Source organism: Polypterus senegalus, chromosome 1 (assembly GCF_016835505.1).
Source record: "Polypterus senegalus isolate Bchr_013 chromosome 1, ASM1683550v1, whole genome shotgun sequence".
In the NCBI taxonomy this organism is placed as follows: Eukaryota; Metazoa; Chordata; class Cladistia; order Polypteriformes; family Polypteridae; genus Polypterus; species Polypterus senegalus.
Window position 1 is genome coordinate 260,148,785 of NC_053154.1, and position 26,689 is coordinate 260,175,473.

Sequence of the window (26,689 nt, forward strand, 5' to 3'; positions counted from 1 at the left end):
CGGGAGCTTGCACTGGTACAGTGCGTTGTCACACCCACTACATGGCGAAACAACTCGGGATCCCGGTTTGCAACCCCCAGGCAGACACACAGTCCAGTCCTGCCCTCCGGAAGTGACCTTCTATCTGCCGCAGCCAGGTGTTACGTGGGCGACCCCTTGGCCTGGTCCAGCTACTTGGGTCCCTAACAATGAGGATCTTATGAGCCGGATCACCCTTGAGGAAATGCGCCACATGGCCGTGGTGCCGTAACTGATGCTCCCTCACAATGCAGGACTCCATGAGCAACCGCTCATTCGACACAAAGTCAAACCAACGGTACCCAAGGATTTTCCGGAGAGACACAGTACCAAAGGAGTCCAGTCTTCATATCAGGTCACTGGATAGTCTCGCAACCATATAGCAAGACAGGAAGCACCAGGACTCTAAAGACTTGGACCTTTGTATTTTGCATAGATTTCAGGAGCACCACACACCCCTTTCCAGCGACCTCATGACCCCCCATGCTCTCCCAATCTGTCTACTGACTTCATAGGAAGAGTCACCAGAGACATGAATGTGACTCTCAAGGTAAGTAAACCCCTCTACAAGGTCAACACTCTCTCCACAAACAGACACACTGCTGATGGCTGTGCACAAGAGGTCATTAAAGGCCTGGATCTTGGTTTTTATCCAGGACACTTGCAAGCCCAGACACTCAGACTCCTCGCTCAGTCTCTCGAGAGCCCCGATCAGAGCCTCCTTTGACTCCGCAAAGATCACAGCATCGTCAGCAAAGTCAAGATCCATGAATCTTTCTTCATCATCAGATGCCCCACAGCTGCTGGACCCCACAACCTTGCCCAACACCCAGTCCTTACAAGCATTGAACAGAGTAGAAGCAAGAGCACACCCCTGACGAACCCCAGAATCAACTGAGAAAAACGCAGAGGTCCTGCCTCCACTCTGCACAGCACTCACAGTACCAGTGTACAGGCCAGCCATGATATCCTGCAACCTCTAGGGGATCCCACGAACCCTCAGGATGTTTACAGGGCAGCTCGATCAACTGAGTTGAACGCTTTGCGAAAATCAACAAAGGCTGCAAAGAAACTTTGCCGATATTCGCGTTTGCGCTCCATGAAAACCCTCAGTGCCAGGATGTAGTCGATGGTAGACTTCTTAGGCGTAAAACCAGACTGTTCCGGTCACTGGTAGGTGAGCAAGTGATCATGGATCCTATTGAGGACTACCCGACCAAGGACCTTACCCGGCACCGAGAGTAGTGTTATCCCCATGTAGTTGCTGCAATCCAGGAAATCACCCTTCCCTTTCCAGATAGGGACAACAAGTCCTGTTTTCCAGTCAGTTGGGATGATGCCAGTCTCCCAAATGGAAGCAAAGATTGCTTGTTGCAAAAGTAGGGCTGCTCCAAAATGACCCCGGGCACAAGCCCATTGATTCAGAGTCTGGTGAGGAGTGTGTGCTGGGAGCAAAGGCTTGTGCAGCAAGAGAGATGGCAGCTACGGTTTAGGAGTTCTTTTGGTGTTTTATACTGTAGGTGCCAGGCAGACAAAGGTGAACAACTGTTTAGTTAGGTTGTAAGGTGCTGCATGAGTCACCATTTTCTATTGCATTTATATTGTGCTTTTTACATGGGGGCACCACTTCAGCCACCACCACCAATGTGCAACATCCACGCGGATGATGCGACAGCTGCCATTTTTGTGCCAGTATGCTCACCACACAAGCTATTAGGTGGTAAATGGGTGAGAGTTAGCCAGTTAGGGGGACGATTGTGGGGCCAGAATGACCTGACCGTGATGTGTAATTTAGCCAGGACATTGGGATACACCCTACTCTTTACAAAGGATGACCAGGGATCTCTTATGACCACAGAGAATCAGGACCATATATGGATAGATACTGTAGGTAGATACTTTATTTATCCAGAGGGAAGTTTAAGTATCAGTAGCCAAGAATGAATTATACTAAGTGTGCAGCCGCCCCCAACCCCGACACAGACAGGCAGAGACACAAGTGCAGCACACAACATCCTTTATTTCAGAGAACTTTGTCCTCATTCCCCAGAGCACAGCGTAGTACCAAAGTATGCAAACACAGTCCTTTCTTTCCTTCCTTCCTTTTCCCAGTCCTTCTGCCTCTGCTCCTCATCTTCCCGACTCTGGCTCGTTTTATAGGACACCCGGAAGTGCTCCTGGTGTTCGTCGACCTTCTTCTGGCAGTATTTCCGTGTGTGGCGGAAGTGCTGCAAACGAAGGCTCAGCAAACGGCCAGGTGCCCCCTAGACCTCAGCAGGGTTGAGCTTCCGTGCACCAAACCTGTGACCAGGGGGGCTGCCCTCTAGCATGATGTCCTGGGTAAACTCTCTACCCCGGTCTCTCCCTCTGGGTTTTGGCCTTGGCCGTATGCCACACAACATACAAATATTTAAGTACGCTTACTACACAAATAACAAATGTACACTAGATGGTACTTATAATAATGCCAGTTCAGTGAGAATTGTGCACATATTACTACTACCAAAGTGACAGACACTAAAGTGACTGCATTGATGTCAACCTAAAATAAAGTGACATGACTTTTGCTGATAGGGTAATAATGAACAAAAAAGGATTATACAGTAATGGCCAAGCTGTGACATGTCAGATGTATGTAGTGCACAGCTGACACATCTAATACAGCTTATGAGCAGAGAACAATTGTCAGGTTCAGAGCTCAACCACCACACTTCCCGAATCGTCCCCCGTTAAAAAGAGTTGAAGAGTCTAATGGCTCTGGGGACAAACAATCACTTGTATTTGTCCATATTGCTGTATAGTGATAGCAGCCTACCACTAAACAAACTCCTCTGCCTAACTGTGGTGGTGTATAGTGGGTGATGCTTGTTGTCCATAATAGATAGCAGCTTGTATAGTGCCCTCCTCTCTGCCACCATCACTAGAAAGTACATTTCCACTCCAACCACAGATCCTGCTCGCCTGATCATCTTGTCAATACAATTGGAATTCCTCTTCTTCAAGCTGCAACCCCCATCCCAACCCAGCACAACACAGCAAAAGAGAGACCCACATACTGGGAACCACTGACTGATAAAACATCTGTAGGATTTTCTTGCATAAGTTAAAGGAGCCCTGCCTCCTCTCATTTGCCCCTTCCTCAACAGCCTTTGTGTTCTCTGACCAGTCCAGGCTGTCATCCCACTGCACTCCAAGGTACTTATAGGTCTTGACCCACTCCACTCAGTGGAGGTCTAGACCTGTGGTAGTCCATGACCATCTCCTTGCTTTTGGAAATGTTCAACAGCTGGTTTGACTGACTCCATGCCAAAAAGTAATTCACCAGACCCCTGTACTCCTCCTCCTGTCCACCCCTGACATGCCCCACAATGGCAGTGTCATCTGAAAACTTCTGCATGTGGCATGTCCCCAAGTTTTACATCTCATCCGAAGGACAGTGCCATGTTTACAGCACATCGTCCCCATCACTATACTGGGGCATTGAGATCCACACACAGACCACAGGGTAAGAACCCCCTACTGGCCTCACCAACACCTTCTTCCAGCAGCCACCCCAGCTTTTTCTAGATGGTCTCCAATCCAAGCACTGGCAGAGCCTGAACATGCTTGGCTTCTGATGGATGACCTCTTCTGAAGTGCATGTGGTATGACTGCTGGCTGTAACTCAGGCCCTGTGGTTATTGCTGTGTTGATTCTCTCATTGCTATCATAAACCTGATAACCAACAATGGAGCAACGCTCACAAAAATGACATTGGTTTTCTAACACAGCAGTGTGAGGCCAACAATCTTTTTCTTAATGTCAGCAAATCACAGCCTGCAGCAAGAAGGAAGCAGGACACATCTACACTGCAGTGGATCCTGTTAAGAAGATGATCGGCTTCACATTTCTTAAGGAGGACATCACTGACAATCTCAAGTAGGCACAAGAAGGCTCACCAGAGCTTCTACTTCCTCAGATGTTTGTGGACAGCTCACGTTTCTCCATCGGTACTCACAAACGTCTACTGGTGCACTGTGGAGTCCGTCCTCTTTGTGCTTCACATGCTGGTATGGCATTTCCTCGGCTCAAGATCGTAAACAACTAATGAGGGTGGTGAAGGTGGCACTGAACATTATTGGCGTATTGGTGGGACAGGCATAGCACCGGCCACATTACAAAGGCAAACAGGACCATTAAAGACATTTAAGACCTCGGCCATCCTGCACAGCCGCTTTTTTCACTCCTCCATTCTGGTAAAGGGTAGGGTACAGGACCACTGGCACTCGCACCAGTAGATTTAGGGACAGCTTCTGTCCTCAAGCCATACAACTTCTCAACAGCCTCTTGTGCCAACAATTGCCTTAGTGCTTCTTTTATTTCACCTGATGTTGCGTTTAATGTCTCATGTGCTATTTATTGTCCTTCTTCCCGTCTGTTGTTTGTCTGTGGAGGACACACAGGTTGGATCTTCATTACTGTATATCGTGGACACATGACATGAACTTGAACAAAATCAAGTCTGAATCCTAATATTTCTTTATTTAATAAATAATCTATGTTGCATACCGGGCTGCACGGTGGCGCATTGGGTAGCGCTGCTGCCTCGTAGTTAGGAGACCCGGGTTCACTTCCCAGGTCCTTCCTGTGTGGTGTTTGCATGTTCTCCCCGTGTCTGCGTGGGTTTCCTCCCACAGTCCAATGACATGCAGGTCAGGTGGATTGGCAATTCTAAAATGTCCCTAGTATGTGCTGTGGGTGTATGTGTGTGTGCCCTGCGGTGGGTTGGTGCCCTGCGCAAGATTGGTTCCTGCCTTGCACCCTGTGTTGGCTGGGATTGGCTCCAGCAGACACCCGTGATCCTGTGTTTGGATTCAACCGGTTGGATAATGGATGGATGGATGTTACATACCACAAGTCTGACACAGAAGGGGAGAACCTTCAGAACATCAAGCTTGCCTGCTTAGCCAGCTACTTTGTCGTATCTCAACCCAAATGCCAGTAACGTCTGTGCCCCATCCTACATTGGCTGAACTGACTCTCTTAATGCTTGGTATTCTGGTGTTTTTTATTTAGTTTCCATTGGGAGTCCTGGATTGACACCCTGGCCTGGTCACATTTGTGCTCTTACCTTACAGGTCCACCATTCTGGGTTTGAAAGCCCACATCCAGTTATTGTCTGTGCAGAGTTTCGATGTTGTGCTTGTGTCTGGTTTGTGCCCATATCCTCAAATTCCAGATCGACTCAGAGAAAGGCCGGCAGCTCGCCCTTAGTTGTGTCCCACCTTGCTGAGAATCCTGTAGCCTTGAATTGGATTAAGAGAGTTTGGGAATGGAGGTATTTAACTTCTGGTTTTCGGGCATGTGTACAGAGAGCGGTAAGTGCTTTCATTTTGGTTCTTTTTGATTATTAATAGGGTTTTTAATTCTTATTTGTGTCTCTTTCACATTTGCATCTTTTGTTGATTTGCTAACTGGTCCATGTGTTTCCCACTAGGGTTGCCCTCTCGCTTTGTTCTGCTAATAACTTTGATCCTCGTACTCAATACTTAAGAGCACTTCAGCGCTGTTGCAAAGCATCAGCCTTCCTTGTATGAATGGTCCATCATGCGAGCCCACCTAGAAAGGACACCAATCAAGGCTCCAGCGAGGTACACCATGTCTCCACTCTCTTGTGTTTCCAGTGCATTCCTGTGATCAACACCAGACGTTCCTCTTGTCCCCCTAGCAGGAGAGGCGCAGTGCAGAAAACCTTCAACTGCCTCACCAAGCCACCACTTCAGACACTCCATTCTTCTCCAGACTGGAGTAAACAAAGCAGACTTTAGTCCAGCATTTGCCACCCAAAGTGGACTCCGAGTTGTGACACTGACTGAGACAGGGGCTCATCTAGGAAATTCGGCAGCACCAACAGCCATTCCTCTGGATTCCACTTCTCTTATACCCACTGGGAGAGGTGGAGGGACAGTCACCAAGAACTGGAGGGTCACACTGCTGGGTAACATATGCAACTACACCATGAAGTAAGTGTCTCCCACCCTATTAAGTCCCCCAGAGTAATGTTTGCATGATTAAGTTCAGCTAGCTTTGTAAGTTGCTTTGGATAAAAGTGGCTGCTAAGTAAATAAATATAAATGATTTGTGGCACAGCGCTTAGTGCGTTGAGGCTCTGGTCTGTGAAGGTGGACCATTGGCATTCCCAGCGCACCCCCAAAAGCATTTACGTTAGTTGCATACTGGCCCAGTGTGAGTGTACCTTGTGTTGGGCTGGCGTCCCCCCACACCATTGCCCAAAAGGGTTCAAGGCCCGTTACCCTGAACCGCATTAGCAGTTTGAAAATCATTGAACAAACGGCACAATTATGTTGATGGCTGCACATTTTAAGAGAAAGAATAATAAAAAAAAATTATATTTTCAATGAAAAACCTTAGCTAGCCAGAAACCTTGAAATAACAGCCAAGAATTCCATGACTAGCCTTCAAGAGATTTTTTGAAATAATGCGACCTTCATGAAGAACAAGCACACGACACAATTAATTTTCTGCTTGCCAACATGTCCTGATTTATGTATTTGAAATGTCAAACGTATTTGCCACCAAGCGGAACCCACTTTGGTAACCTGCTGTGTCAGCAGAACTAAGATAGTGGACTCTCTTGCTGATGTTCCCCGGCACCGTCGATGAATCTGGAGAGGGTGAGTGAAAGCGGGGCTCTCCCAGACAACAAGGGGCTGCTCAGTTGGCATTCAAGGGCTGAGCCCAGCGTCTTCCATCACCTGCTCTCAATGTTGCTCTTCTCAATCAATAATGCACTTTAGTTCATGTCATTTGCTGGGCTCGTCAAACCTTCCCAATTATCTTCTCACGAGCGAGTGGCAGCTGTAATTATGCTTTTGAGGAACAGAAAGAAAAATGACAAAAAAAAAAAAGGCTGGCTTTGCTTTTCATTATTTCATTGAAATCTGACAGTTCTTCAGAAAATGTTGATTGCAGCAACACGAATGAAGCCTCGGCATGATGTACATGATTAAATATCACCACAAGGTCAACAGTGATATGGCAGACGTGAAATTCAGTTATGTAACTGGCGCTGCACTCGCACCAGACGAAAATGAGAAGGAGCCATGTAAGGTGACATAAATGCCATCTGGAGGATACTAAAAATACAAGGGTCTTCTCAAAATGCTTCCTCGGTGTCTCTTGTGTCCAAGGTCTTGCTGAAACCTTGTACCATTGCAGTCTGGTGGTCCTGCCTCTGCCGATCTTACTGTCAGGGTCCAGATTGCTACCAAGTTGTGCAGGTGGTTGTGCGTCGGTCGTTTTGGGCCTGTGATTTTTTTTTTGTAAGCGTAAAGGTGTTAAAGAGCGTGAAATTCACGTCCCTGAATGCATTTGGTTTGGGTCGATGCTTTAGCTCACCAGAGTGCATGTGAGCTGATGCAGCTGTTCAAAGGTGGTCTGACAAGTGCGTTGGTGCAGAAGATGGATATCAGCGGTTACCATCGAAGAAGCAGTAGGATGGCATTGGTCTTACTGACACAAGAGTAGCAACAGAGCAATTAACATTACACCACGGCCAGGATGTCAGACTGAGGGGGCTGCAGGGGTTCATTCCAAACACTTTCTTAGTTTGTAACCAATTACTGCTGCCAATACAACACACTTCTGTTGCCTTACTTAGAATTAATTTGCATTTTTTGATTACGGACCCTTTAATTGCATCTTTTCTCTTAACCAGCAGCCATCCAATAATGTAAATGTAGGATGTTAACAGGGGGCACTAAAGCCACTCGCCTGGAAGCAGTGAATTTGACTAGACATTCAAGACTAATTAAGAATGGCCACCAGCAGAGCTCAAGTGCTCCGAAATGCAGAGCCGAGTGGCCTTCAGGTCTCCAACATCTGACCACAGTAAATGAGTAACCTGGCACATGAATTAGAGATGGGCATTGGCAACAGGTGACCCAGTCAGCCTGCACCTCATCCAGTGGGCTAAAGAGCACAAACACAGCACGCTGGAGGGCTGTTAGGCAATCGTCAGTGCTGATGAATCCTCACACTTCATGTTGACCAGAATATGTTGAAAACTCCACAGTCTGTGGTGGTCAGCTCTGTCAACCAATGAAGATATTTAAAATGAGATTTAATGAACAAATTGTAAGAGTTTGTCTATTGCACGAGGTGATAAGATGAAGGGAGCTATGCTGTGGTCTGGATAAAGGAGAAATAGCGACATCTAGCAACAAGATGTTTCCTCCTACTTTATATCAGCGTTGAGAAAGTCTTCTTCTATAATAAAAATGCATCAAATAACAAGACTTGGAAGTTTTTGATCACACCTCATAGATAAAAACAGAATTATTTGAAAAGGCCCCAGGAGTCATAGCGAGCTCGTCACTATCGACATCCAGACAGCGTCCAGACATGATCAAGAAGGCTACTATGATGTTAGGTTATGTATCACAATATGTCAAGTCAAGGGAGGTTAGGCTTAAGTGTACCTGGAGTACTATGCAGAGTTCTGGTCTCCATATTCCAAAAAAGACAGCAGTGTTGGAGAAAGTTCAGAGAAAAGTGTGATCCGGGGACTGTGAGTCACGAGCTATGAGGAGAGATTGAAGGAGTTGAACGTTTTCATTTTAAGCAAATGTTGATTATGATGTGACAGGATGAAACTGTTTAAAGGGATTTAGTCCAAAGGATCCTTTAAAATAAACTCTTCAACAAGAATACCTTTGGAAACTTGTGAAAGGGCAATTTTCACACAAATGTTAAAACCTGAGACGTATGGGATAAATTACCAAAAGTGCAGCAGAGAGGACTTTAGGGACCTTCACAACTCGAGTGTTATTTTGGACAATGTACTTCAGTAAGATGGACAAGCTTGTTTGGCTGAATGGTCCATTCTCTTCAAAATTGTTCAAATGTTCTAAACTGGTTAAAGTGCAACAGAAATCATTCAAATGTGAAGGATTTCCTTTGGTGATGGTTACTTGATCAAAGCTGTCATTTTATCATCATATATAAAACATTTGCAAGATGGTTGTGAATTAATCAAAGGTGACCCAGGATGGTGAAATTTTTGGTAAAATAAAATATAAATTTCAAAATGATGACAATTTACCATCCAAAAATCTGCTGGTGACTTGGGAATCTCCATTGGGTCACAACGGGCATCAATGTAAGGAGACCATACCACTTGATAAACGTCCATAAAATTTGTTCCAAGATTGTTAGCCGATGATGAAAAAGTTCACTGCCTAGAAGTGTGAAGCTGTGAGAAGACATTCAGAAATCAACCTCAATGTCGTCTTGCCTTCCCAAAACTCAAAATGAAGCTCAAAGGAAGCAGGGTTGATGAATCTCCAGGCATCCAGAATAATATGAAGTCAGAACGTAGTCAGGTCACAATGGAAGACTTCAGGCATTGCTTCTAAAAGTAGCAGGAATGTCATCTGGAGAGAAGACTTAATGGATAACAGCGCATGATGAGACCCGCTTAATCTCCCAGAGCCTGTCCTGGCTGCATGAGGTGCAAAGGAGGCCCATTCATGAGTCAGACGGGACCAATTTAGAGTCCCCACTCCGTCTAACATGCACGTCTGTGAGAACACCTTGAGGAATATGTTATGTACATCAGGGGTCGCCAACTCCGGTCCTGCAGGTTTTCATTCCAACCCTTTTCTTAATTAACTTCTTTTGAACTAATTTTAATTGATTTGCTCTTGAAGACTCAGACCCCTTAATTGTTTCTTTTTCCTTAATTAGCTGCCAAACAATAATGGAATGTAAGTCTGCTCAGGTCCCAATGCTCTTAGAAAGAGAAAAGCCACAATTTCGGAAATGTCTGCTAATGCACCACGCGAGCAGCAACAAGCCATGGAATTAAAGAACGGGTTTAATTAACAACAAGAATTGGCACCTCATTAAGCAGCTGGTTGGTGTGAAATCGGTTGGATTTTGTGCCCCTGTCTTCTGTCAGCTCACTCACTTCACATTTCATTTCTATTTGGGTGCTATTTAAGGAAAGAAATGAAGCAATTCAGAGAAACGATGAAGAAATTCAGGGGAACAAATCTTAAAAAAAAAAAGTCAATTAAAATGAATTCACAAGAAGTTAATTAGCAGCAGAAACAGGGCACTCATTACAAAAGGGGTTAGAATGAAAACCTGCAGCCACGGTGGTCCTCTAAACCAGAGTTGGTGACCCCTGATGTACATTATTCTTTGAAATAAATGAGAGGAACGCTTTGATCACTCCTGATAGATTATAGCAGAATTATTTATTACTTTTAATGCTAACACTTTCTCAATGCTGGTTAATTCAATCCAGGATTACCAGACCTGGCAGTGCCAGGTTGCAGATAGGAGCAAACCCTCGAGGAGGTGCCAGGCCATTGTTGAGCCCAGACCCTCACACATCGACACATGCCAAATCAGAATCATTAAAGGACCTGATGTGCACCTTTTAGGACACACACAGTAAGGGGGCATGGAATCCAAATCCATGATCCACAGGGCAGTAGCTCTGGCCACTGTGTCTTAATACAGCATACTATCACGTTTGATAATACACGGCATATTTTTAGGTTAAAACGTACATTTTAATGAGACAAGTGAAGATCTTAAACTCTGCTAATAATCAACTTGTCATGGCCCAGATTTTAATTGAATTCTCCTCAGTACAAAGTGGTTTCCCTCGCTCTCAGTAAAGTAGTGTAAGTGAACACTGAGACAACAGTCTATGTACAGCTGCGAAAGGAAAAAATTACACCAAGCCAAAATTTCCTTGACAGATAGCAGAGAGCTTACAGGTGTCCTTGCAGAAATGCATACTACGACAATGGTGAACTTCACCTACTGACCTGTACTGTGCACCTGCTCTGGTGGAATTGTGTAGAATTTATAAATTATAAAAGTTAGATATGCTTCAGTAATATGGTGAGCACAGGAGTCTAGTCTTCCAAATGTCACTCTGAGTCTTTAAAGGACAAACTGGCCTCCTGTGAGGGTCAAAATGGGTAAAAGAGAAAACCCTTTGAGAGCAGCTTATCTGTCAAACCTTAAAATACAGCTGCACCGCCATCTCCGGGAGCTGCTGCTAAAAATCATTTTTATTAATGACTTTGTGACATCATTTTAATATAATATTCGGTCCAAGTGGCCTTGTTCAAGAAAGAGCTTAATCTACAATTCATCCATCTGCTAAAAGATGCCATAAACCCATCCACCTATCTATCCAAAAGCAAACTTGCTTAAGGCAAATCAGAGTTGTAGGGAAAATATTCAATTATTAAATTAAAAACATTCAAAGCAAATACTTGACATGACAGATTTCTAAGCTACTATGACTAGAGGTGTGGAGATGAGAAAATACATTTAATGTGTAAATATAATCCATATGAGCACAAATAAGCAGTCCATTCCAGTCATTACTGAACCCGCCTAATCCACATCAGGGTCACGGGGGCTGGAGCCAATCCCAGAAGTATCACGCACAATAAAGCAAGCAACACCAGTCCATGGGCAGGCAGCCTCGCATATAAAGGGCCACTTTACAGCCACACATTCACTGAACATGTCTTTGATATTTAGGGGCAGAGCCCCCACAGGTATAAGGAGAATACGATCTCGACCAGGCCTGGGGTGTGACGTATCAGTATTAACTACTCAACTGCTACAATGAAATAAAAAGCTAATGTAGTGTATGTGTCCAATCCCACTGGGCATTCTGATTGGTCAATTTGGCTTTGGTCTGACTGGTCAGTTTCAGTTGGGTTGCAAAGTCAAATACAATCGAGGTGACCCTGTAGTTAGGATATAGCAGGGTGGATAATGGATGGATGGATGGATTCTAGAAAGTCCCAGGCAAGAGGGGTTGGCACACACATGGATTCCAAGGAAAGGTGTAGGAGGAACGGCAAGAGTTGCCTTCAAACACAGGAAGCATTCCTGAAGAATTACTAACGATGTAGTCACAGTGGGTAATGGGGGGTCCATCTGCCATTGGTGGTAGTGAAAAACTGGACAGGACGTGAGCAACACATCTTGAAATGACAGACTCTGAGAAGCAGGCTTAACAGGAACTGAGAGGGGAAGAGCTGACCATGACAGTTTTCGGACATTCGAGGCTACCAAAGAAAGGTGTACAACGAACACAGATGGTACATGTAAGGCAGGAGATATCAAATATTTTTAAATGTATTCTGTTACCTGCCCTTATCAGGCAATATAGCTAGTAACAAATTAAAATTGTAACTTCATACAGCCGAATTTGATTCTAACATTTCATATTAGTAAGTCACAATAAATTAGTGCGTGCTGTCTTTCATGTATTTCTTTATGGTGTGTAAAGTTATTAATAACATTTTCAAAGAGCATAAGGGCATCACTGAGTTTAACCGACATTTGCAGAGTACACACACCCAGGCCTCATTTCAGGCTTTGCCACTGTAAATTCTTAAATCGCACTAGAATCAGCTCCTTTTCTAAACCTTTTTAAAGGTGCATCAACTTAAAGACGATAACAAGCAATCTGAGTCAATCAACTGTATCCTAACTGGCCTGCTAATGTACAATCCATACATTGTAACTAAGGGAGGTCTGTTAGAACTGTCACGGAGTTCTTGACAGGGATGACCTGCGGCAGAGGCTGTATGGTCCCACCTGTATTTACACACATGCCTCTTCCTGTGTGCTGCTGTAACGATGCTTCGTGTTTCCCTCTCAGATTAAACAACACTTCGATGAGTTATGTCATGGGTGATCACCCAATTGCTCCTAAAGGACATCATATTGATATACTAGAGTGCATTTTGGGTCTACCAATGCTGAATTTCTCAGCCTCAAGTGTTTTAGTGGATTACCCAACAACCTATTGATGCATTCATCAAAAAGACTCCTGCAGTCTTCTTAAGTCCAGCTCCGGAAGCCTAATGTGTCAGTCATTCACAGGGAGACATAAGCAACTGGGAAATGACTGCCATCAATTACAACACAAGCAGCAACTCTTGATACAGTAAAATGACAACCTATTAAGAAAGGGGAAAATAAGCTCTGAACGGTTTGTTGGTGTTCATTCCAAATAAACATAAAACTTTCAGGTAATATGCATTACACATATCCATCCACCTCACCATCCACTTAGTAAACCCGCGTAACGCAAATTGGATTAACGTTGGTTTCTATGGCAACCTGGCAGCAGCTCTCCGATAACATAACACCACTTGGAACGTGGAGTGTGTCTCATTTGAATTCAGCACCCCTTGAAGGTACTTTAGCACCTATTTACATGCAAGAGGCATTTGGAATGAATTAACTTTCATTAAATGCAAGAGATTATTGGTTTCTGGTGGAGAACACATATTTTTATGACACAATTAAAAAAAAAACAAACTATGCAATGTGTTTGGTAAACAGAACGGATTTTTGTTTTTTGAAAATGTGCTATGATGAAGTTTTCTGTTCTGGTTAAAAACGTACAAAAGATATTATCCTTTCTCAAAAAGGAGGAGAAAATACATGTATACATTTACATATATTTAAATAATATTAGAATTTGGTTATAAGAATGGTCAATGCTAAGCTGAAAAAGACAACATTCTGTATGTATTGTCTTGACAAATGTTTGCATTGGTCATTATCCCAGACTACTGAGGCACAAATGTCAGCCCAAGCCTTAGACACAAGGGCTCAGTTAAACATTTTGCACTTAACTTGCATGAGATTAAGCAGTTTAAATTGCGTACATTGTGTTTTAGCACTAAAACAGGAAGACTGATGCATTCACAATGTGAAGGCTCTGTTTAAAGCAGCCATGCGTGGCTAGTAATAATAAGGTGCGAAAGTGTAGATGGGTGGCACTGGACAACTCTGGAGTGTTTCACACTGTGGATGTCAGCTATCATTTTAAAATAAGTCTGTCAACATGCATACAGTGACACAGATGGTAACTGGTTAAGGCAGACTTCATTCAAACTGGGAAGATTTTTCTTCAAGCACAGAATCTTACTGTACACACACAGAATATGTTATCGAGTACTGCAGTGGACAGTAGCACTTTGGGGACCTTCAGGACTCGACTTAAAGTTATTAACTTAGGTGATTAAAGATTGATGAGGTATGTTGGACGTGATAGCCTTGTTAAAAATGTTTATCACGCATTTCACAGTCTCTTGTTCTCGTGTACTAGTATGATATTGGGATGTGAAAAATGTTCTCCCACTGTGTAATGTCATTAATGTCTTCCATACAAGCAGCATAACTTACTGTATGCATGTGAACAGTTTCTTACAGCCACATACAGTATGCCACATTCATCTGTAAATAGTGTCCTCTAACTAGATAATAACACAATGTTTGTATGGGAAACGTGTCCTCTGATCGCACACTGTAGTGTGACATTAATATGTGAAATGTGTTCTCCCACATCATCACATTTTATCATGTGAAGCACCATATTTGCAGTATAACAATTTTCTACTCAACGTGCATAACCCTTTAATGTGAATGTGTCCCCCTATTTTGCTGTATGTCTTTAGCAAGATCTTTGAATTTGTAGAGCAAATGTCATGTGTCCAATTAAGAACACAAAATCACACACTAAATCCAGCATTAAGGTACATCCTCTTATAAGGTCAATATCCTAAATCCTTGTACACTTGTAGGTCCGGGCAGGTGGGCTGTGGTGTGTTCCATGTTGCCTTCACATTACACCTTACGAGTACGTAACATGCGGTCCTTCAGCTTTGTACCCTGTATTGTCTTCTCACTGTCCTTCTAATAAGATCTGAATGAAAGTGTCTGGCTCCTGACAGCTCTGCTTATTTGAGCCGGTTACCGTCTCACTGCCTAAATAGTTAAGTACAGAGAGCCCCGGGTCTTTTTCTTTTACGCAAAAGACATCGAACAAAGCAGGCTGACCAGATTTACTAAAGTCATTTGTGGTTTGTTTAGCATTTCCATAGTAGTGGACAACAAAACACTTTACTAGTCGGGGCAATTTAAGAATGTATCTACTGCACAACTATAATTAATGGTTATTTTAAAGAAGTGTTCTCCTTAGCCTGAAGGAATGAAGTCCTTAAGTGTCACCCATGACGGAGTGCTGCACGTCATCTCATAACATGAAAGACCTCAACACGCTAGTGAGAGTTCAGCTACAGAGCGATGCCGTCTCTATAGTTCCCGGATAAAAGAAGCTGAGCCGCACAGAATGGATGAGCTCTGGGCGCAGTTGGGGTTTCCAGGGGTGACGGCGTATCATGGAAACAACAGGCACAAGCCAGCCTAATCCTGCTCTGGGCTACGAATTGGGTGTTACGTTTCTTCTCAAGTTTGCTAGAAACTAAGCTGACTGGACAGCATTTCTCATTATAATATTGAGAATATATTATTATGAAGGGGATTTGGCAGGAAAAATACAAGATTTACTTCTAAATATTAAGATACCTTGTGAACCGCACAGATATTAACCAGGTCAGGTCTAACTCTGTACTGCGTTCACCTGTCTATGTCTCAGACTTGTAGACATGACCGCCTCTACTTTTCCTCAATTTCATCTTCCTGGGTGATAGGCCAATTTTATTTTTCTAAATATGTTCTCAACAGATCCTTAAGGGTGTAGCTTTTATATATATATATATATATATATATATATATATATATACACAATGTTAATGAATAACACACTAAAACAATAATTCATTCAAACTTCAATTCTCAAATTTGCTTGAGAACAATAGAACAATTATAAAATCATTCAATATACATATATAGACACACTTGTATAATACTTTTTACTTAATTTATTTATATATTTCCTTAATCTAAATTAAAAGTGAATCAAATTAGAGGGCAGACTCTCGGCATTTAAATATTTGCTAGGCACAGATCTGTTGACATTCGCATACAGAGCTGGTGAGTCTAACATTACCCAATAAACTGAACATCTTTCATTAAGTTCAGGCACTTCATACAATTCATTCAAAATTGGCCTTCTTCAGGTGTTCGTCATCCATTCAACACCTCCAAACATAAGAAAACAACCATTAAAGGTTCACACCGTGAGATTAGTCAAGGCATAATAACTCATGTAAGATAATCCTGAAAAATTTAAATAGAGCAGTACTTATCTCATTATTAGTATTATTTCATTTACTAACAGAATAGTTCCCAGAATATTCACATTTCAGTCTGGACAGCACTGGACAGTCCATCATGGGGCACATTCAGTGGTAGTCGGCCAATACACAGTCACCAATGAGCCTGATCTGCACAACGTTAAGACGAGACAGGAGAAGATGGACAGCATGTGAAATTTACACAGACAATACCTGAGATGGGATTTAAATTCACAATGGACATAAAACCAATATTTATTCAGAGAAAGACTAAACAATATATGCAGCTGCATTATGTACAAAGGTGAGCACTGGTTATTTCTACCATCTTCCAGCTCCTAAGAAATGCTCTGCTGTCTGTGTGTCTAAAGTCCGCATGCTGCCCATCTGGTGCTGTGAAACAACAGCACTCACCACGAGCAACAATAAATACCTCTATTGCCAAAACAGTGCTAGAAGCATTTGTGTACAAAATCAATGCAGAATATTTTAAACTACTTAGAACTTTCTCTTTAAAAGTGCAGTAATTCTGAAAACATTGACAAGGTGTTATATTTTATGTTAGAGAATTATATTCAGGTCTGCCCAGCTTAAAAAGACATTATATTTTACAGACAAGACACTTATCACTGGGCAGCACTCTGCTGCCTCGCAGTTAGGAGACCCGGGTTCGCTTCCCAGGTCCACCCTGCGTGGAGTTTGCATGTTCTCTCCGTGTCTGCGTGGGTTTCCTCCCAATGAAAAATGACAGACTGACTGACACTTATCTCTGGGGTGCTTCCTATCCGGTCTGCAAATTGGAGTAAGCTGGTTCACTAAATGTTAACATGGTGGTAACAGTGGTACTGTGACAATGCCCCACAGTCCTCTGCTCAAACCCGGCTTATTCTCGGTATGGAGTCTGTACATTTTACACGTCTGATTGGATTTTAGGTTGGTTTACCTCCCATGTCTCACAGACCTGCATGTTCGAGTAAGTGGTGACTCACTCTAGCCCAGTGTCAGCGTGTGACCGTGTGTGCCCTGAGGTGGACTGGCACCCTGCACCCCTGAGCTCACTTTAGTAGGTCCCATGAATGGATGTATGGGTCAAACAGAATCCATGCAGCTGTTAAGCCTGCGTAAAGTGATCAATGCCTTACTTCTGAAATCAACACATTTCTGACATTTTGAGTCTCAAGTTGTTAGGAACACAATAAAAATTCTAATATTTGAAAAAGATCAGAAGGATTTATTTATGCTATATTGCATTAAATATATATTTAGATTTCCAAATCCATGCACTGCAGTGGCTGTTCAGCATTTCTACTTGTTTACTTTCAGTACAATTCTAAATAACTAAGAACATCCATAAATTAAAAAAGATATTTGCTTGAGTTTAACCTGACAATTGATTCACTTGGGAACAGCTGTTGATATTTAACACTGGCTTGCCAGCTGAGCTCATGAGGCTTCATCTGGAATAAAACGTGCAGTTTTCACCCCAATTTTACAAGAAGAAATCCAGAAAAGCACAACTACGCAGTCTGAGTAGCCCTGGGATGGGAGTTAATAGGAAAGGCAGTAGGAGCTGAATCACTTCAGGTTGAGCAAATGGAGATTTAGAGGTGATATCACAGACGGGATTAAAACTAGCAAACTGTTGAAGAACTCGTGAGCTACACTGGGGTGAATCTTGAGTTTCTTTGAAATACTTTTGGTAGGTTTTAATTCTACTACTATCACTCCTACTGCTGCTAGTGATAAAAGTCGGCCTATTCAAATTGCGGCCCGCAGGCCACATGCGGTCCAGAAGCAACCTCTCAGTGGCCTAGCCTGTGGTGCCACCAGAAATGCAGTGAAAAACCGAGAAAAATATTTCCACAAGCCTCCAGAAATTCCTACAGTAGTACAGACCACTCCACGTAGCGCCATTCAACCCACAATGCAGCATATTGTTGTGTATCTAGAAGTGGTGTCAGTAGTCTGTGATATTGTGACGACCCTTCTATTAAAACACACAGGAGCCACTTCTCCTAAAATGGCACATGGCTTTTTATTTGGTGGGCCGTCCAATAAACGGTGCTCTATGGCTACTTGTTTGGGTCATGGGGACACCTCCAAAACAAAAAGGGGTAGCTTTCCGCTTTTCTGCCTCTTCCTGCTCTTTTACCATCCACTCCCCTCTCACCCTGATCCTGTCACTCAGCTCTCTCTAGGGAGGCGCCCTGAGCCCCCACAGCCCATGCAGTCGCGAGACACGTCACAATGTCAAGACACACGTTGTGATTCGAAATGAAATTCTGTCCCCTCGGTGCGCAGTAGACGTTATTTTCAAGTGTGTCAGTTACTGTTATCAGCTTTGATAGCGCTGATGGTTCTTTTTTATTCTGTTAATAAATATAATATAATATTCTGGGTCAGGTGTAACCAAAATGTTTATTTTACTTCAAAAGGGAAACAAATGTCATTGCTAATACTGTGCACTGTTTTATTTTTCTGCACTTTGCCTAGATCAGATATGACCCAAATATTTATTTTTTTTATTTCAAAAGTAGAAAAGAAATATTGCTTCTATCTGAGATTCTGTTCAGTTACAGCTTTGTATTGTTTTTTAGTTCTCTTTTTAATGTGCCTGTGTCACATGTGTTCCCCGGATTCATTTGGTTTGCTGCTTACCGGCCACTGGAAATGTCTGGCCCAACGGAATTAGTAATTGAATAGCCCTGCTATAAACCTTTACGAGACAGTAATATGACACTGCTGGCTGTAAAGGGAGGTAAAATGTTTTATGGAGTGAACCACAAAGGGTAATTCCAACACAAGAAGGTATGTGGCAGCAGATTATGTACTAAACAGTTTGCTCCTGCCCTCCATAGCAAGACAGTACACCACCGCTTTAAGTTTAAGTCCTTTTCTATGCACTAAATCATACACAGAACTGATGCCTGCGGTGGGCTGGCGCCCCACCCGGGGTTTGTTTCCTGCCTTGTGCCCTGTGTTGGCTGGAATTGGCTCCTGCAGACCCCTGTGACCCTGTAGCTAGGATGTAGAGGGTTAGATAATGGATGGATGGATAGAACTGATGTTTTATTAACGCATTGATTCAATCATATTTAAACAAACACTTTAATCCTTGGGTGCATTTGCCTCAATTTTTGCAGCCACTCTCTGAAGATGCATTTCTCTTCTGTCCGCAGTGTTCTTGACACCCTCCTATCTGCATGAGATTGTAAATGCAGCCATTTAGTGTTTATTTATTTTGTGATTTTTTTAGGAAATCAAAATTGCCTTCATTTTGAGTAGTTTTTATCATGCAGAATAGCCTGTTTGGCCACAGTTTTATTTCCACATAAATAATTGTATACATTTATAAAAAGAACATTTCTTGAGGACCAAAAACCAAAACAGGATGACATGGTTGCAAGGCTCCTTGAGGACACAATAATTCCAAAAATACGATAATAAAACTGCGCTAATCAGGTGGCAGACTATGACACCGTGTAGTGTGACATGTAACCGGGTTTAACTAACTCTTGCACGTCTTCATAGGGGGTGTCAAACCGGACCACAGCATGATAGATTTTGTGTAGTTACATCTGACGAGACTAAATGTCAAACCGGGGCCTTGCCTGTCTGGAGGCTGACTTTATCCCACATCTGTGCTTGAAGCCTGCATGGCACACACACACTCACACACACACACTCTCCTGTTTTACGTGTGTACTGCAGACCCTCCTGCACATGGAATTTGGTTACATTCTGTTTTCTTTTGATTCTGCAGAAGCTTCATTGTTAGTTTCAGTGCCGCTCACAGCTGCCTCATTGTGAACTTGAAGAACCTCTGCTGTTCCCATATGAACTGTGGGAGTGAGAGAAAGCAAACGCCATCATTGACAGCCAAAGCTTACGTCTACTTTGAAATATTTACTCAAATTTTATCAGAAGAACACTTCACTACCTGGTCTTTCTTCTTCTGCAATGGGTGCAGGTTTTTTTTCGGGGTGGAATCTGAAAAAAAAAAAATAAAATAAAAAATATTACACCACATTTAATTTCATCAAACCTCAAACAAAATGTTAATTGCAGCACTTTGCTGGTAAAGAAGATGAGCACAGATCACTGGGCTTAGCTGGGAACAGCGGTGAGCTCATCTAACTCACTGTCCTCGGCATCTCTGTTCAGTTGCCACTGGTTGTTTTTTATACTCATGTTTTAGCTCTTTTTATTGATACTGTGTTGCTGTGTTGCCCGTTTCTTCAAGAGCTCTCAATATTCGCCTACATAAATCACAATTCATCTGTCCAAACAGCAACAAGTGCTTACACATTATCTGTGTACCAGTGCACTTGTGGCTCCATCTAGTACAAAAAAGCAAATATTTTAAAAAATGCTCTAATTACACAGCATGAAGCCAATCAGTGACCACCACATCACCATGGCCTCTGTGTAGGCATTCATATCGACATCCAGCAAGTGGCAAACTTCAAAACCATACATAAAAATGTCATTTTTTCAAAAAAAAAAAATTGATTACAAAAAAACATGCAATTTTCCTGTGTTTCTAATTGACGACTCCGGAAGATGGTACTCAGTTACTTCTGAAAACTGTCAAAGTCTACCTGGTGGTATCTGGAATGATGGCGGATATACAAGAAGTGATGATAGTATTGTATGGTGGACACAATTTAGTTTATATACTGTACAAAAGTAATGTGCAACACAGTTTCTGTCATGTTTCACACAGTTGGAAAACATGAAGACATTCAGAAATGTTAAATTATAGCATTTATTTATTTTTTGTTGCCAAGCTTCTTTTAGCTGGAGCAATTTGCATTTAAGTATTTCTAAGGAAATAAATATTTTTAAATGCATCAATATACAGTACAGTGGCCTATAAACTAGGATTGAATTTTAGGGATCACATAGATAATACATACTGTAAGTACTTCAGGTTTTTGTAAACAATTATTTCAGAATTTTGTTTTTTAAAGACAATTTTTAACCAATTATTACAAATAACTGAAATTAGTATTAAGTAATGCAATGAGAACAGTGCAGACTCTCCACAGCCAGCCCAAGATTGGGATTAAAGAGAAGGCAGAGCATCACATATAGTTAATAAACTCTAGAATATATGCTTTCTAAGATGCCAGAGAATGCCAGTCCATAAATATTAACTTAATCTTAAGCATATTAAGATACATAATTTAATACATTATAATCCATAATTTGACCTTTTGTCACGAAGGATCATGCAAGTTTTTATTTACTTCATGATTGTGACTGGCCCTTAACATCCTGGACGAAACATGGCTTGCTCATTCCATCCACGTGCTAGAAACTTCACTGGGGTTTCAGAGGAAGTGAGTGAGTGTACACCGTGATGAAATGTTGTGCTGACAAGCTTTGATTCCTGCCTTAGATTTAGCAGAAACAACAGGTTTGGATAATGGAGGGATGGATGAATCTTTTTCTTTCTCTGCTGTACAGCACAACGCCATATCTCCCAAATGGAGGAGTGAATACAGTTTCTGCTAAACCCTAACGCATGTCACATCCCTGACGATGAATGTGTCAACTGAATCACAGAACTGATATTCTGAAATTATTACATAAAGATTTAAATTATTTTATCTTGCTGTATTTTTTCAGCTACTGCCAAGTATATGAATGGCATAAAGTAACTTAAGACAGAATGGCAAACTTGTGTATTCACCCATGGTCACTCACCGGTCACCCATTTGCACTTAGTAATTATTAATAATGGGGTGTGCATGTTATCTTTAAATGCTACAAGGCTAATTTATTTCAGCATATACTAAGTGTAATCCTTTCTATTGCTACTTTATTTATCTTAAACTTTCATGGCAGGAAAATTAAATTTTACCTGGTGGAATATTTCTTGCTTTCACTGTTCCCAGTAGATAACTGCCCAAAAGATGTCCGGGCTCGTGGAGATGCCTGTGTGTGAAACCGACCCTCTTGGTTCTCAGTCACAAACGGATTGTCAAAGTGAAAGTTGCCAATTGCGGACTGAATCATCCCCATAACCAGATCTTTTTCTAAAAAGAAAAACAAAATGTTTCAGTTCATTCATACAACTGCTTTATCAGTTTGAATCATTGAAGACGTCACTCAGTTACTTGTAACAACTGTCAAAGATGAGATGTGATCATAATACTGTATGGCGGATGGTGTATTTTATATAGTGCCCTTCATATGGAAAAAACATTTGTGCAATGCAACACTAATTCTTTTTTTTTATTTCATACAGTTGGAACACTTGCAGGCATTCAGCAATTGGTGCTGGTCCAACTGCTTGCTTACCCACAAGGTCCTAAATCTAAAGAAAAACAATCCTTTTTTTTCTTTGAAAAGAAAACCTTGAACTCTAGTTGTCTGACATAATAATAATAATTTAAAGACAATACTAGCAGGCGCTCAAGGGAATTATAACAGAAATAGTCACCACATTACACTATCTACGTAAATGAAGTTTTGGAGGGTTAACTGCTAGAAATACAGAATATTTGAAAACACTTACAATAAAAAAAAAATACAGCTGGTTTGTGATATAATAAAATAAACCCAGAATATGTCTTAGATAGATAGATAGATAGATAGATAGATAGATAGATAGCTTGGCAGTTTATATGTGTATGATATATACATATTACATATGTGCATAATATAAAGATAGATAGATAGATCATAAGAGAGGGAGGACAACAGAGTGTGAGGTTTTAATATTTTGTATTAAAGTACAATTGTGCTAGTTTGCACAGTGTTCCCTTGCCACCCAAGTAGCACTTGTATGTAGAAGCCACAGGAGATATTGTGGTCCACAGGAGCAAATGGTTGGTCCACCACAGCGTCCCTAAAAGGTGGACACCATTCCGCTGGAGTGGCATTGTATTCTCTTTACTTGACTTTTCCTCTACCATGCATATATTGGACAGTCATTCGTAATGGACATTATGAATTCTACCTAGTGAATAACCCCAAAGTATTTGCACTTTTTATAAAATGACCTTTTACCAGGTAGTTAAGGTATCAATGAACATGACACCATTTCCACAAGGCTAACACAATATGATCAGACCTGTTACTGTATCTGCGAAATTTATGAAGCTGAAAGTCAGCCTTGTTATTTCTATATCTGTCTTTATAATGTATATTTATTACAAAAAGGCAAAGCACAAACGTAGGTAAAAATTGCAGAATAATGTTACAACACAGTTGTCCACTGGTTGGCAGATCCATCATTGTGGGTTATCTGACATTGGCTCATTTTTTCCATGTCTCCGGGTATTATGGGTTTCCTCCCACGTCCCAGAGAAATGCACTGTAGATTAACTGACGATGTGCAGTTGGGTCAGTGTGAGTGTGAGAGTGGGTATGTATTTGAGTGGGCTCTAGAATACGGTGGTCACTGTAAAGTTAAGAGAATACTTTTTATTTCCAGAAAAGAAGTAAGGGTGCTTGTTCTTACCTCGCTGGCCAGCTGATAGAAGCCATTGTTGAACATTAGTTAAAGAATCAGTTTGCAGAATTTGGCAGAGCAGTTCTAAAACCTGTTGAATGTGAAATAACACAAGGCTGGTCAGGCTGCCAACATTTACCAGATCTATCCACAGAGTAATTACTTACATGTACAATATACATACATTCACAGACACACACACACACATAAACACTATGTACAGTATATTATAATTATATTAAAATACTAAGGATTTCCATGATAGAGGTGGTCACCACAATAGCATGGTGATCAGCAATGCTGCCTCCCAGCTTCAGCAGACATAATTCCAGTCCTGGTGTGGCTACTGCCTGAGTAGATTTCCTGCATGTCTTTGTTAGTTTTTCACAGCTTCTCCTTGCAGATCACAAAGATATGCATGTTATGTTAATTGACAATGGTAAATTTGCAGAATAAAGTAAAGTAAGTGAAACATGTCAGTGATTCTGCCCTGTGTGGTATTAGTATTTGATGTATTGCAGACCTATAAATACAAACTTACTAAATAAAACTAAACACTAGCAAAACCAAGGAGCTGGTGGTGGATTTTAGGAGGCCCAGGCCCCTCCTGGACCCTGTGATCATCAGAGGAGACTGTGTGCAGAGCGTGCAGACCTATAAATACCTGTGAGTGCAGCTGGATGATAAATTGGACTGGACTGCCAATACTGATGCTCTGTGCAAGAGAGGACAGAGCCGACTATACTTCTTTAGAAGGCTGGCGTCCTTCAACGTCTACCAGGCGGTTGTGGCGAGCGCCCTCTTCTACGCGGTGGTGTGCTGGGGAGGCAGCATAAAGAAGAAGGACGCCTCACGCCTGGACAAACTGGTGAGGAAGGCAGGCTCTATTGTAGGTATGGAGCTGGACAGTTTGACATCCATGACAGAGTGACAGGCGCTGAGCAGGCTCCTGTCAATCATGGGGAATCCACTGCATCCACTGAACAGGATCATCTCCAGACAGAGGAGCAGCTTTAGTGACAGACAGCTGTCACTGCCCTGCTCCACTGACAGACTGAGGAGATTGTTTCCAACACACTATGCAACTCTTTAATTCCACCCGGGGGGTAAACGTTAACATTATTCAATGTTATTGTCTGTTTTACCTGCATTTTTACCACTCTTTAATATTGTTTTTTATCAGCATGCTGCTGCTGGAGTATGTGAATTTCTCCTTGGGATTAATAAAGTATCTATCTATCTATCTATCTATCTATCTATCTATCTATCTATCTATCTATCTATCTATCTATCTATCTATCTATCTATCTATCTATCTATCTAGCAATCACACCTGTTGACTCAGGATTTTGTATTTGTATCCATTCTAAATTTACAGAAACATTTCTAGAAAGCTACATGAGCTTTTAAAGGTTAAAGAGTATTTCAAGTGGAAGAACAAGTCATTAATCAACTTTTACTTCAACCGACAAACCCACCAGGAGTGTATTGTCTCATCTGTTGGAAGAAGGCATTGCTCAAGTTCTTTTAAACAATGTCTGTATTTTTGCAATGAGCATTTCAAGATTTTTTAAACATCTCACATCAAAAGCACACTTAGATATCCTAGAGGCCTGCATGCAATAGCAAGAATTCATGTGCTCCTTTTCATTAATGATTTGCCTAATTCTGGAAGCCATCACACTCTTGACAATTCTACACAATTAGCCCATCAATGATCCTTCTAAGTTCTCCGAGAACTGAACTAAGCTTTATGTGATGCGTTTGCAACAAATAGCACTTTTTTATTTATTATTATTCATACTCACTATTAGTTCCTGATCATAAAAAGCTGGAGATGGTGCATGGTCGTTGACTCTGGATCGCCTTTTTTGGGATGAATGACGATTTGATGCATGAGAGGAAGGCGGAATTATTCTTCCCGTCTTTACTGAATATTGTGTGCTTCTACGCACTTCCTCTGCCTGTAAATAGTGAAAATTAAATACTGAAAACAGATATAAATACCATGTTGTCAGACTGTTTTAGAGAATGCTGTTCTTGGAACTAAAATCAATTTAGAACAAGTAAACATTCAAAATGAATTTAAAAAGTCTCCTGAACGTTACGCGGCACAAAATCAGTGCAGTTTATAAAAGTTTCAGATTATCACTTTAAGTTTGCACTTCACATCTGTGAATGTCATTCTTCTTGAATAATTGACATTACTTAATGTGACTATGAATGTACATAAACAGAACTGTGCAAACGTCTTAGGCACGCACATATGTATATACTGTATAATTGTGACAATGTGTTGTTTCAAGAACTGCAGCCTTTTTGAAAATGTTTGATATTTTCACTCATTACCGATTGTAGAGATATTAAAGGAAATAAAATATGATACTTTGGTGATTATCTTGTATCTGAATAACACTGCCAATTAAAAATAACTGAAAGAATCAGGTGGGACAGCACAATGTTATAGTGGGGGAGTAGGAATTGTTCTAAGGAACAAATGTTCCTCCACAGATGACGTTTAGATTTGCCAATCAATTTTATAATTTCAGTACAGGTGTTTTCTTTTTCAGCAGGTTACTAATTAAGTCCCAACGTATTTCTTAAAGAGTGCCAGTCTAAAAGACACTTAGACTATTAAATCTCTCTCTCACTCACTCACTCCCTTATGAACAGACAGCTGGCCATTCACTTCCCTGAACATGTGTACTTAAATTTAGCTACTGAATTCTTATGTTCTATGTTTTTATAGTATAGTAAGCTAAAATTGTACAGTATGCGTAAGCAATTAGGCTCGCTGAACACAACTGTATGAATACCGATTATTTTTTCCTAACCTCTGGTAACATATTGTGAAGAGATGCCCAGCTGTCAAGAGGTTGCCAGAGGAAAGGGCTTCATCAGAATATAAAATGACTCGAGCACTGAAAGAAAAAAGGCAGAAACCTGGCCATAAGCAAGCAATGAACTCCCAGGATGCTATGGAGCAAGACACCCAGCAGATGGCAGAGATGTCTGGCCTCCAGCAACAGACAGTGAGAGACTAGGCAATGGGCAAAAAACTTTCTGACCAATATAGAGGAGCATTGCCACTTAGTGGAAAGCAGGA

General features: G+C 41.7%; 1 protein-coding gene across 1 annotated transcript in view; it reads right to left on the bottom strand.

The window, feature by feature from the left end:
• Positions 1–15,799: 15,799 nt before the first annotated feature.
• The window catches only part of tbata (thymus, brain and testes associated), a 55,867-nt gene continuing 44,977 nt past the window's right edge, over positions 15,800–26,689 (bottom strand). The window contains exons 6-10 of the mRNA XM_039772863.1: positions 25,392–25,547; positions 23,593–23,674; positions 21,988–22,162; positions 20,059–20,108; positions 15,800–19,959 (exon numbers count right to left, since the gene is read on the bottom strand). Of these exons, the coding sequence (XP_039628797.1) occupies positions 19,853–19,959; positions 20,059–20,108; positions 21,988–22,162; positions 23,593–23,674; positions 25,392–25,547 (570 nt within the window). The 3' untranslated portion in view covers positions 15,800–19,852. The remainder of the gene's footprint in view (positions 19,960–20,058; positions 20,109–21,987; positions 22,163–23,592; positions 23,675–25,391; positions 25,548–26,689) is intronic.